Source organism: Salmo salar, chromosome ssa15 (genome assembly GCF_905237065.1).
Source record: "Salmo salar chromosome ssa15, Ssal_v3.1, whole genome shotgun sequence".
Lineage (NCBI taxonomy): Eukaryota > Metazoa > Chordata > Actinopteri > Salmoniformes > Salmonidae > Salmo > Salmo salar.
This window is the reverse complement of record NC_059456.1, coordinates 21061656-21075033: the sequence shown is the minus strand read 5'-3', so window position 1 is coordinate 21075033 and position 13378 is coordinate 21061656. Positions and strand designations below refer to the sequence as shown.

Genomic DNA, 13378 nt, shown 5'->3' with positions numbered 1-13378 from the left:
ACCTCCAGATATAGGTGGGTTGGGGAGGGGGGGTGTAGCACAGTGCCGTCGTTGACGGCAGCCACCCTCCCTTCCCTCCCTTTAGTAGGGGGGAATTTTTGTTTTTGTTTGGGGTTGTTGTTTTTTTTGTTTTTTTAAGGTGCTTCCGGGGTTAGCACCTTTAAGGGGGGGGTACTGTCACGTCCTGGCCAGTATAAGGGTTAATTGTTGTTGTAGTTTGGTCAGGATGTGGCAGAGGGTATTTGTTTTATGTGGTTCGGGGTGGTGTTTTGGTAAAAGGGTGTTTGATTTAGTATTTCCGGGTTTTTGGGTTATGATCTATGTTTATGTAATTCTATGTTTAGTCTAGGTAGTCTGTTTCTATGTAGAGTTAATTGGGGTTGACTTCCAATTGAAGGCAGCTGTGTGGTGTTGCCTTTGATTGGAAGTCCTATATTAGTTGGGTGTGTTTGTCTGTGTGTTTGTGGGAGATTGTTCTGTGTTTAGCCTTGTGCCTTGCCAGACTGTCTGTATATCGTTCGTTCACTTGTTTTGTTATTTTGGTGTTCATTTTGGGAAGTTAATAAACGTCAAGATGAGCTTACACATACCTGCTGCGTTTTGGTCCTCCATTACCGACGACAACCGTGACAGTATGGAAGTTACTTTATGTGTGTGAATGATAATGGTTACAATTTCCTTGGCAGTATGAGTGCAATGTGTGATGTCAAACCTTGGAGGCTACTCTTACCCTAAAATCCTATTTCTTTTTTTCAGTTTTATACACAATTGTATTCTGTTAGCTGGACAAAAAACAGTACAGTAACCATTGTCAATGAAGGACTGGGCTAAAACTGAAAGGTGGACATGAGGGATATTTCAATGGTCCTCTGCCATAGTGACAAAACATCTAAACATTTTGACTTGCAGTGCTTACACAATGCCAAAGGGACGAAGCATTTTGGGGGCACTGACTGTTTAAATGAGAAGGAAATTTAGTTTTGGTTAAAGCACCAAGAGTGTTGAGAACGTCCGGTTTGTTTCAAGAAATGAGCCATAGCAATTGAGAAGGATCTTTGCCATTTTCGGGGCACTGACTCTTTATATGGGAAAGGAATTTAGTTTTGAAGCATGAGTGAACAGTTTTAGGAGAGATATGAGCTTTTGCAAGTGAGCTATAGTGTTGTGCTGAACTGTAAGACTGTTTTGCCAAATGATCTTAGAGAATGAGAATGTAATTTCTGTTTCAAGAAATGAGCCAAACCAGTGGAGAAAAACTGTAATAACTGTGTGAGAGAGATGTTATATTAATAAATGTGTCAGAGATGATGTGTGAGAGAGATGTTATATTTATAACTGTGTCAGAGATGATGTGTGAGAGAGATGTTATACTTATAACTGTCAGAGATGATGTGTGAGAGAGATGTTATATTAATAACTGTGTCAGAGATGATGTGTGAGAGAGATTATATATTAATAACTGTGTCAGAGATGATGTGTGAGAGAGATGTCATATTAACCTGTTATGGCTAGGGGGCAGTATTTTCACGGCCGGATAAAAAAAACGTACCCGATTTAATCTGATTATTACTCCTGCCCAGAAACTAGAATATGCATATAATTATTAGCTTTGGATAGAAAACACTCCAAAGTTTCTAAAACTGTTTGAATGGTGTCTGTGAGTATAACAGAACTCATTTGGTAGGCCAAAACCTGAGAAGATTCTGTACAGGAAGTACCCTGTCTGACCATTTCTTGGCCTTCTTGATTATCTCTATCCAATACAGGGGATATCTGCTGTTACATGACACTTCCTACGGCTCCCATGGGCTCTCAGAAGGCGGCAAAAAGCTGAATCGTGGCTTTGCAGGCTCTGGCTGAAAAACAGTAGCGCGTTTGGATAGTGGCCGGTCAGAGTACTATGAGACTGAGGCTCGTGCACGAGTCGACTCCATGTTTTTATTCTTTCGTCTTTGAACGAAAACCACCACTCCCGGTCGGAATATTATCGCTTTTTTACAAGAAAAATGGCATAAAAATTGATTTTAAACAGCGGTTGACATGCTTCGAAGTACGGTAATGGAATATTTAGAAATGTTTTGTCACAAAATGCGTCGTGCGCATGACCCTTCGTCACCCTTGGATAGTGTCTTGAACGCACGAACAAAACGCAGCTATTTGGATATATCTATGGATTATTTTGAACCAAACCAACATTTGTTATTGAAGTAGAAGTCCTGGGAGTGCATTCTGACGAAGAACACCAAAGGTAATCAAACTTTTCTAATAGTAAATCGGAGTTTGGTCAGGGCTCAACTTGGTGGGTGTCAAAATAGCTAGCCGTGATGGCTGGGCTATCTACTCAGAATATTGCAAAATGTGCTTTCACCGAAAAGCTATTTTAAAATCGGATACCTCGATTGCACAAAGTAGTTCTGTATCTATAATTCTTAAAATAATTGTTATGTTTTTTGTGAACGTTTATCGTGAGTAATTTAGTAAATTCACCGGAAGTGTTCGGTGGGAATGCTAGTTCTGAACGTCACATGCTAATGTAAAAAGCTGGTTTTTGATATAAATATGAACTTTATTGAACAGAACATGCATGTATTGTATAACATAATGTCCTAGGCGTGTCATCTGATGAAGATCATCAAAGGTTAGTGCTGCATTTAGCTGTGGTTTTGTTTTTTGTGACATTATATGCTAGCTTGAAAAATGGGTGTCTGATTATTTCTGGCTGGGTACTCTGCTGACATAATCTAATGTTTTGCTTTCGCTGTAAAGCCTTTTTGAAATCGGACAGTGTGGTTAGATAAAGGAGAGTCTTGTCTTTAAAATGCTGTAAAATAGTCATATGTTTGAAAAATTGAAGTTTTTGTATTTTTGAGGAATTTGTAATTCGCGCCACGCCTATCATTGGATATTGGAGCAGGTGTTCCGCTAGCGGAACGTCTAGATGTAAGAGGTTAATAACTGTGTCAGAGATGATGTGTGAGAGAGATGTTATATTAATAACTGTGTCAGAGATGATGTGTGAGAGAGATGTTATATTAATAACTGTGTCAGAGATGATGTGTGAGAGAGATGTTATATTAATAACTGTGTCAGAGATGATGTGTGAGAGAGATGTTATATTTATAACTGTGTCAGAGGTGATGTGTGAGAGAGATGTTGAAACCTACCCTCTCCTCCCTTCTGCCCAGCTCCATTGTTGTATCCGGTCTGTGTGACGTGAGGTCGTCCTGCTGTGACCTGGCTGTCCCCGGTCCCCGTTGGACCATCATAGCAGTCGTCCCCGGAGTAACCATGACAACACTTCCACTCCATCTCTGTCACCATCTTATAGGCCACCTTGTACCTGGGCCTCCTGTACGTACGATACCTGCAGTGGACACAGGTGAGACACAGGTGAGACACAGTTAAAGGTGAGACAGGTAAATATGAGATGGGTAAAGGTGATACAGGTAAAGGTGAGACGAGTAAAGATGAAACAGGTAAAGGTGAGATGAGTAAAGGGGAAACAGGTAAAGGTGAAATGAGTAAAGATGAACCAGGTAAAGTTGATACGAGTAAAGGTGAGACGAGTAAAAATGAAAAAAGTAAAGGTGAGACGAGTAAAGGGGAAACAGGTAAAGGTGAGACGAGTAAAGGTGAGACGAGTAAAGGGGAAACAGGTAAAGGTGAGACGAGTAAAGGTGAGACGGGTAAAGGTGAGACGAGTGGAGGAAACAGGTAAAAATGAGACGGATAAAGGTGAGACAGGTAAAGGTGAGACGGGTAAAGATGAGACGGGTAAAGATGAGACGGGTAAAGATGAGACGAGTAAAGATGAGACGGGTAAAAATGAGACGGGTAAAGATGAGACGAGTAAAGATGAGACGGGTAAAGATGAGACGGGTAAAGATGAGACGAGTAAAGATGTACCCATCAAAGGTCAGTCCTATATTTGAGTCACTGTTTGTGAGGAAAGCCAGTTGCATGCAGAGTAAACGTCTCAATTTCCCTGCTTTCACTTTATTCTTTATTCTGTTATTAAGATCTAAATGAGGGGTTACTGTTGGCGAGGCCGTGTATTATTTTATTCTCTGAATGTTATTGGACTTCATGGTCTGTTAGAGCAGATCATTAAAACATTGTTAGAAGTTACCTGTTTACCAGAGGCACTGATGTTGATTCATGGCAGCTTCATACAGTACACACACACACACACACACACACACACACACACACACACACACACACACACACACACACACATACACACACACACACACACACATACACACAAACGCGCACACACACACACACACACACACACACACACATACACACAAACGCGCACACACACACACACACACACACACACACACACAAACACATACACACATACACACAAACGCACGCACACACACACACACACACACACACACACACACACACACACACACACACACACACACACACACACACACACACACACACACACACACATACACACACACACAAACGCGCACACACACACACACACACACACACACACACACACACACACACACACACACACACACACACACACACACACACACACAAACACATACACACAAACGCACGCACACACACACACACATACACACACACACACACTACTTGCACAAGAAACATGTCTTGCCATCTTCTCCTAGACCTAGAAAAGACTTAAACATCCAACTTCTCTCCCTCCCTCTTTAAAAGAGCATGAGAAAACGAGAGCACCCACACTTAGAAAAGAAACAGGGGTTTTTGTGGAGGGAGCAGTGGCTAGACTGTGGTGCCTGGAACCACTTAACATAGCCTAGGTTTTAAGATGCTTCCCAAATGGCATCTTATTCCTCTCTCTGCTCACTCTGAGGTATATGGGCAGGACAAGCCGTTTCAGCTGGCCTATATCCTGAATAAGGAACTTAGAGCCAAACATAAAGTCCTTTAGATCCAACCTCTTGAATACCTCCAGAGAGAGAGATGAGAGGGAGAGAGGAGGGATAGAGAGATGAGAGTGATAGGGAGAGAGGAGGGATAGGGAGAGAGGAAGGATAGGGAGATGAGAGGGATAGGGAGAGAGGAGGGATAGGGAGAGAGGAGGGACAGGGAGATGATAGGGAGAGAGGAGGGATAGGGAGAGAGGAGGGATAGGGAGAGAGGAGGGACAGGGAGATGATAGGGAGAGAGGAGGGATAGGGAGAGAGGAGGGACAGGGAGATGATAGGGAGAGAGGAGGGATAGGGAGAGAGGAGGGACAGGGAGATGATAGGGAGAAAGTAGGGATAGGGAGAGAGAGGAGGGATAGGGAGGGATAGGGAGATGAGAGGGATAGGGAGAGAGGAGGGATAAGGAGAGAGGAGGGATAGGGAGAGAGGAGGGATAGGGAGAAAGGAGAGAGGAGGGATAGGGAGAAAGGAGGGATAGGGAGAGAGGAGGGGTAGGGAGAGAGGAGGGATATGGAGAGAGAGGAGGGATAGGGAGAGAGGAGAGGAGGGATAGGGAGATGAGAGGGATAGGGAGAGAGGAGGGATAAGGAGAGAGGAGAGGAGGGATAGGGAGAGAGGAGAGGAGGCCTAGGGAGATGAGAGGCATAGGGAGAGAGGAGGGATAGGGAGAGAGGAGAGAGGAGGGATAGGGAGAGAGGAGGGATAGGGAGGGATAGGGAGAGAGGAGAGAGGAGGGAGAGAGGAGGGATAGGGAGAGAGGACGGAGAGAGGAGGGATAGGGAGAGAGGAGAGAGGGGAGAGAGGAGGGATAGGGAGATGAGAGGGATAGGGAAAGAGGAGGGATAGGGAGAGAGGAGGGATAGGGCGAAAGAATCGACAGGGGGAGAAAGGAGGGATAGGGAGAGAGGAGGGATAGGTAGATGAGAGGATGGATAAGGAGAGAGGAGGGATAGGGAGAGACAAGCGATAGGGAGGGATAGGGAGAGAGGAGGGATAGAGAGACATGAGGGATAGGGAGAGAGGAGGGATAGGGAGATGAGAGGGATAGGGAGAGAGGAGGGATAGGAAGAGAGGAGGGATAGGGAGATGAGAGGGATAGGGAGAGAAGAGGGATAGGGAGAGAGGAGGGATAGGGAGAGAGGAGGGATAGGGAGAGAGGAGGGATAGGGAGATGAGAGGGATAGGGAGAGAGGAGGGATAGGGAGAGAGGAGGGATAGGGAGATGAGAGGGATAGGGAGAGAGGAGGGATAGGGAGATGATAGGGAGAGAGGAGGGATAGGGAGAGAGGAGGGATAGGGAGAGAGGAGGGATAGGGATAGGGAGGGAGATAGGGAGAGAAGAGGGATAGGGAGAGAGGAGGGATAGGGAGGGAGAAAGAGTGAATGTCAGAGAGTGAGAGAGCGAGACAGAGAGAGGAGGGACAGCAGCACAATTACTGTAGATCAAATCAAGAGAAAACAAAAAGATAATAACTTGACATCATGGAAAGAATTAACAAAAAAACTGAGCAAACTAGAATGCTATTTGGCCCTAAACAGAGAGTACACAGTGGCAGAATACCTGACCACTGTGACTGACCCAAACTTAAGGAAAGCTTTGACTATGTACAGACTCAGTGAGCATAGCCTTGCTATTGAGAAAGGCTGCTGTAGGCAGACCTGGCTCTCAAGAGAAGACAGGCTATGTGCACACTGCCCACAAAATGAGGTGGAAACTGAGCTGCACTTCCCAACCTGCCAAATGTATGACCATATTAGAGACACATATTTCCCTCAGATTACACAGATCCACAAAGAATTTGAAAAACAAACCCAGTTTTGATAAACTCCCATATCTACTGGGTGAAATACCACAGTGTGTCATCACAACAGCAGGATTTGTGACCTGCTGCCACAAGAAAAGTTCAACCAGTGAAGAACAAACACCACTGTAAATACAACCCATATTTATGTTTATTTATTTTCCCTTTTGTACTTTAACCATTTGCATGACATTACAACACTGTATATAAACATAATATGACATTTGAAATGTCTTTATTCTTTTGGAACTTTTGTGAATGTAATGTTTATAGTTATTTCTTCCTTTTTATTTCACTTTTATTTATTATCTACATCACTTGCTTTGGCAATGAGAAAGGAGGAACAGACAGGGATACTCTAGAGAGAGAGAGAGAGACAAAGAGAGAGAGAGAGAGGAAGGATACTCTAGAGAGAGAGTGAGAGAGAGGACAGATGCTCTAAAGAGAGAGAGAGAGAGAGGAATGATACTCTAAAGAGAGAGAGAGAAAGAGAGAGAGAGAGAGGAAGGATACTTTAAAGTGAGAGAGAGAGGATACTCTAAAGAGAGAGAGAGAGGAATGATACTCTAAAGAGAGAGAGAGGAAGGATACTCTAGAGAGAGAGAGTGAGAGAGAGGAAAGATACTCTAAAGAGAGAGAGAGAGAGAGGAAGGATACTCTAAGGAGAGAGAGAGAGGAAGGATAATCTAGAGAGAGAGAGAGAGAGAGTGCGAGAGAGAGAGAGAGAGAGAGGGGAAGGATACTCTAAAGCAGGGGTATCAAACGTCCGGCCCGCGGGCCGGATCAGGCTCGCAAAGGGGTTTAATCTGGCCCGCGAGATGATTTTGTAAAGTATAAAAATTAGCTGCAATTTTTCAATAAAAGAAACTGCTGTTCCAATTGCGTCCACTGGATGGCGCAATAGCAATTGTGTTAAGCAAGCAAACTGTTTATACCGGAGCAGAGCAAGTAGGTCAAGCAAGTGCAGCCAGTCCGGATGAGCTACTTTGTTTTGCCCGCGATATTTATTACGGCTTCTACTTTTAACATTATGTGCTTTGGCACCCTCATTGCCCCAATATGTCTCTGTCAAAAAAGAGAAAAGTGGACGCAGAGTGCAGAGTGTTCCAAGAAAAATGGTCATCCTCCTATTTATTCACGGAATTGAATGGGAAAGCTGTATGTTTGGTGTGTTCACAGCATGTTGCAGTGCTGAAAGAGTATAACCTTCGTCGCCACTATGTGAGTCTTCATGCCGACAAATATGACAACTTTGAAGGACAGCGGAGAAGAGAGAAGGTGAATGAACTGTTGGCGGGTCTGAAGAAACAGCAGTCTGTGTTTACTCACAGCCGAGACATCAGTGACGCTGCAGTGAAAGCTAGCTACCTCATTGCTAATGAAATCGCAGTGGCTTCAAAACCATTTAGTGAGGGTGAATTTGTAAAAACATGCATGATGAAGGCAGCGGAGATTGTGTGCCCTGAAAAGCGCCAGGCTTTTGCAAATATCAGCCTGACAAGAAACACAGTTGCAGACAGGATTTCCGATCTTTCAGTGGATTTGGACAGCCAGTTGAAGCAAAAAGTAAAGTAATCTATTGGGTTTTCAGTTGCAATTGATGAAAGCACGGACATTACAGATGTTGCACAACTGGCCATTTTCATCCACGGAGTTGATGACACATTGACCGTCACCGAGGAGTTCGTGGAGTTGGTGCCGATGACAGATACAACGACAGCAGCTGATATTTTCACCGCACTCGTCGGCGCGCTGGACAGGGTCGGAGTGGACTGGTCCCGCGCTGTCAGCCTGGCTACAGATGGTGCGCCCTCAATGATCGGGAAAAAAGCAGGCGTTGTGACAAAGTTCAGAGAGAAAGTGCAATCTGCAAATGGAGGATGTGATTTTTGGACTTTCCACTGTATTTTGCACCAGGAGGCTTTGTGTTGCAAGTCATTAAAGATGGATAAGGTCATGAAGGTGGTCATCCAAACTGTTAATTTCATCTGATCCAGAAGCCTGAATCACCATCAGTTTGACAGCCTTCTCAGAGAGAAAGACCACATCTATGGCCTGCCATACCACACTGAGGTAAGATGGTTAAGCCGAGGTGCTGTGCTTAGGCGTTTCTTTGATTTACGAGAAGAAATTGAACAGTTCATGGAAGAAAAGGGCAAACCAGTGTTAGAATTTCATTCCGCAGAATGGATGCAGGACCTTGCATTGATGGTGGATGTTACAGAGCACCTGAATAACTTGAACAAACAGCTGCAAGGGCGCAACAAAGTCGTCACGCAGTATTATGACAGCATACGCTCTTTCAAGTTGAAGCTGTCATTGTGGGAGACGCAACTCGCCGGTGGTGATGCAGCTCACTTCCCCTGTCTGAAAAATGTGTGCGCGACCCAACATGTGGCAGACATGAAGCGGTTCAAAGATAAAATAACAGGACTGTTACGGGAGTTTGAGCAACGCTTTCAGATTTTTGGTGAACTGGAGAAAGACTTCAACGTTTTTTGCTCGCCATTCACCGTGAATCCCTCTGATCTGCCCGTCAGCATCCAACTTGAAATAATAGACTTGCAGTGTGACTCGGATATGAAGGGCAAATTTGCCGCAGCTGGCTTGGACACATTTTATCAGAATCTCTTGCCAGGTTACCCCAACTTGACAGCCCTCGCTGCAAAACTGTTGTGCATGTTTGGAACCACATATCTTTGTGAGCAAGTTTTCTCTGTAATGAGCATAAATAAAACAAAGCTGCGCTCAAGGCTCACGCACAAGCACTTGAATCACATCCTGAAGTTGGCTGCCACTCAGGATGTGATGCCTGTTATTGATGCGCTGGTGAAAGCTAAAAGATGCCAGGTATCAGGAGTCAAATAAACTATGCAACCCCACTTAAAGTGCTGCATGAGACACCCTGATATAGTTCTGTGATCTGTGATATACTTCTGTGAATCACTGAGGCATTGTGTGTTTGTGTGTTCTTTTTCTTTAGAATTTTCAAATAAACTTGAGGTGTTTTATGATTAATAGTGATGTTGTGCTTGTACTATTGTGGACACACTGTCCTCAGGCTCCAGCTTTATGTTTTATGTTGATCGTATTAAAACAAAGAAAACAATCTGAAGTTGTTGTTTTTAAGTTATATATACCATGATTTTACCGGTCCGGCCCACTTGGGAATAGATTTTCCTCCATGTGGCCCCTGAGCTAAAATGAGTTTGACACCCCTGCTCTAAAGAGAGAGAGAGAGAGAGAGCGAGAGGGGAAGGATACTCTAAAGAGAGAGAGAGAGAGATGAAGGATACTCTAGAGAGAGAGATAGAGGAAGGATACTCTAGAGAGAGAGAGGGGAAGGATACTCTAAAGTGAGAGAGAGAGAGAGAGAGAGAGAGAGAGAGAGGAAGGATACTCTAAAGAGAGAGAGAGGAAGGATACTCTAAAGAGAGAGAGAGAGGAAGGATACTCTAAAGAGAGAGAGAGGAAGGATACTCTAAAGAGAGAGAGAGGAAGGATACTCTAGAGAGAGAGAGTGAGAGAGAGAGGGGAAGGATACTCTAAAGAGAGAGAGAGGAAGGATACTCTTAAGAGAGAGAGAGGAAGGATACTCTAGAGAGAGAGTGAGAGAGAGAGAGGGGAAGGATACTCTTGAGAGAGAGAGTGAGAGAGAGAGAGGGGAAGGATAATCTAAAGAGAGAGAGAGGGGAAGGATACTCTAAAGGGAGAGAGAGAGGAAGGATACTCTAAAGAGAGAGAGGGGGGAAGGATACTTTGATGTGAGAGAGAGAGAGAGAGAGAGAGAGAGAGGGGATACTCTAAAGAGAGAGAGAGGAAAGATACTCTAAAGAGAGAGAGAGGAAGGATACTCTAGAGAGAGAGAGTGAGAGAGAGAGGGGAAGGATACTCTAGAGAGAGAGAGTGAGAGAGAGAGGGGAAGGATACTCGAGAGAGAGAGGAAGGATACTCTAGAGAGAGAGAGTGAGAGAGAGAGGGGAAGGATACTCTTGAGAGAGAGAGTGAGAGAGCGAGAGGGGAAGGATAATCTAAAGAGAGAGAGAGGGGAAGGATACTCTAAAGGGAGAGAGAGAGGAAGGATACTCTAAAGAGAGAGAGGGGGGAAGGATACTTTGAAGTGAGAGAGAGAGAGAGAGAGAGAGAGAGAGAGAGAGAGAGAGAGGGGATACTCTAAAGAGAGAGAGGAAAGATACTCTAAAGAGAGAGAGGGGGGGAATGATACTCTAAAGAGAGAGAGAGAGGAAGGATACTCTAGAGAGAGAGAGAGAGAGAGAGAGAGAGAGAGAGAGAGAGAGAGAGAGAGGAAGGATACTCTAAAGAGAGAGAGAGAGAGAGAGAGAGAGAGAGAGAGGAAGGATACTCTAAAGAGAGAGAGAGAGAGAGAGAGAGAGAGAGAGAGAGAGAGGGGAAGGATACTCTAGAGAGAGAGAGGGGAAGGATACTCTAAAGAGAGAGAGAGAGAGAGAGAGGAAGGATACTCTAAAGAGAGAGAGAGAGAGAGAGAGGGGGGAAGGATACTCTAAAGAGAGAGAGAGAGAGAGAGAGAGAGAGGGGAAGGATACTCTAAAGAGAGAGAGAGAGAGAGAGAGAGAGGAAGGATACTCTAAATAGTATTTGAACGGAGATCAGGAGAGAGTGGATGGATAGGGAGGGAAACTCATTAATTACCTTCAGAGACGGGAAAGGAAAGGGAAGGGAACGGGGAATACCTAGTCAGTTGTACAACTGAATGCATTCAACTGAAATGTGTCTTCCGCATTTAACCCAACCCCTCTGAATCAGAGAGGTGCCAAGGGGGTGCGATCCAGCAACCTTTCGGTTACTGGCCGAACGAGAGCAGTGGGGGGGGGGGGATAGAGAGAGAGAGAGAGAGAGAGACTCACGCCATCACTCTGGAACACTGTCCCCAGGCACATCTCTGGTAGTCTGGCTTCACGTACGTCTCCACCCCGTCCTCCATTACACAGCTGATGGTGCGTGTCACCACGTAAGCACACCAGTTCCTGTAAGGAAATACACACAGTTGCCACCCAGTAAGCACACCAGTTCCTGTAAGGCAATGCAAGCCGATGCCAGATGAGTCATTTAGTCCGTGTGTTACTACTGGCAGAAGAATTGTAATAGAATGTTCAGAGAAGAATAATAAACCAGTGGAAGGTCGATGTTCTTGATTCCACATAAGATCATACAAACACACATGCATGCGTGGGATATGTGGACACACACACAGGCAGACAGACAGACAGACTCACACACACACACACACACACCCTACCCTATAAGTCCCCCTCAGATGACCCTGGATAAGAATGAGGAGACACAGCTAGATTTAAGATCTAAGACACAGTCCCCCTTTTGTCCCAGGGAGACAGTCCTGTTATCTTATCATTTTCATATCATGAACCCCAGTCCTCCTCTATAGTAAACTACTCCACTCAGTCCTCCTCTATAGTAAACTACCCCACTCAGTCCTCCTCTATAGTAAACTACCCCACTCAGTCCTCTTCTATAGTACACTACCCCACTCAGTCCTCCTCCATAGTAAACTACCCCACTCAGTCCTCCTCTATAGTAAACTACCCCACTCAGTCCTCCTCCATAGTAAACTACTCCACTCAGTCCTCTTCTATAGTACACTACCCCACTCAGTCCTCCTCCATAGTAAACTACTCCACTCAGTCCAGTCCTCCTCTATAGTAAACCACCCACTCAGTCCTCCTCCATAGTAAACTACCCCACACAGTCCTCCTCCATAGTAAACTACCCCACTCAGTCCTCCTCCATAGTAAACTACCCCACGCAGTCCTCCTCTATAGTAAACTACCCCACTCAGTCCTCCTCCATAGTAAACTACCCCACTCAGTCCTCCTCTATAGTAAACTACTCCACTCAGTCCTCTTCTATAGTACACTACCCCACTCAGTCCTCCTCCATAGTAAACTACTCCACTCAGTCCTCTTCTATAGGACACTACCCCACCCAGTCCTCCTCCATAGTAAACTACCCCACTCAGTCCTCCTCTATAGTAAACTACCCCACTCAGTCCTCCTCCATAGTAAACTACCCCACTCAGTCCTCCTCCATAGTAAACTACCCCACTCAGTCCTCCTCTATAGTAAACTACCCCACTCAGTCCTCCTCTATAGTAAACTGCCCCACTCAGTCCTCCTCCATAGTAAACTACCCCACTCAGTCCTCCTCTATAGTAAACTACCCCACTCAGTCCTCCTCTATAGTAAACTACCCCACTCATTCCTCCTCCATAGTAAACTACTCCACTCAGTCCTCTTCTATAGTACACTACCCCACTCAGTCCTCCTCCATAGTAAACTACCCCACTCAGTCCTCCTCTATAGTAAACTACCCCACTCAGTCCTCCTCCATAGTAAACTACCCCACTCAGTCCTCCTCTATAGTAAACTACCCCACTCAGTCCCCCTCCATAGTAAACTACCCCACTCAGTCCTCCTCCATAGTAAACTACCCCACTCAGTCCTCCTCTACAGTAAACTACCCCACTCAGTCCTCCTCCATAGTAAACTACTCCACTCAGTCCTCTTCTATAGTACACTACCCCACTTAGTCCTCCTCCATAGTAAACTACCCCACTCCGTCCTCCTCTATAGT

The 13378-nt window shown here is 45.1% G+C and overlaps 1 protein-coding gene across 2 annotated transcripts in view; it reads right to left on the bottom strand.

Annotated features, from left to right (window-relative positions):
* LOC106571081 (EMILIN-1) overlaps positions 1–13378 on the bottom strand; it is a 57763-nt gene that overhangs the window by 26370 nt on the left and 18015 nt on the right. For both annotated transcript variants that reach the window (XM_045695547.1, XM_045695546.1), the window contains exons 2-3: positions 11635–11754; positions 3165–3364 (exon numbers count right to left, since the gene is read on the bottom strand). In XM_045695547.1, coding sequence (XP_045551503.1) covers positions 3165–3364; positions 11635–11754 — 320 coding nt within the window. The remainder of the gene's footprint in view (positions 1–3164; positions 3365–11634; positions 11755–13378) is intronic.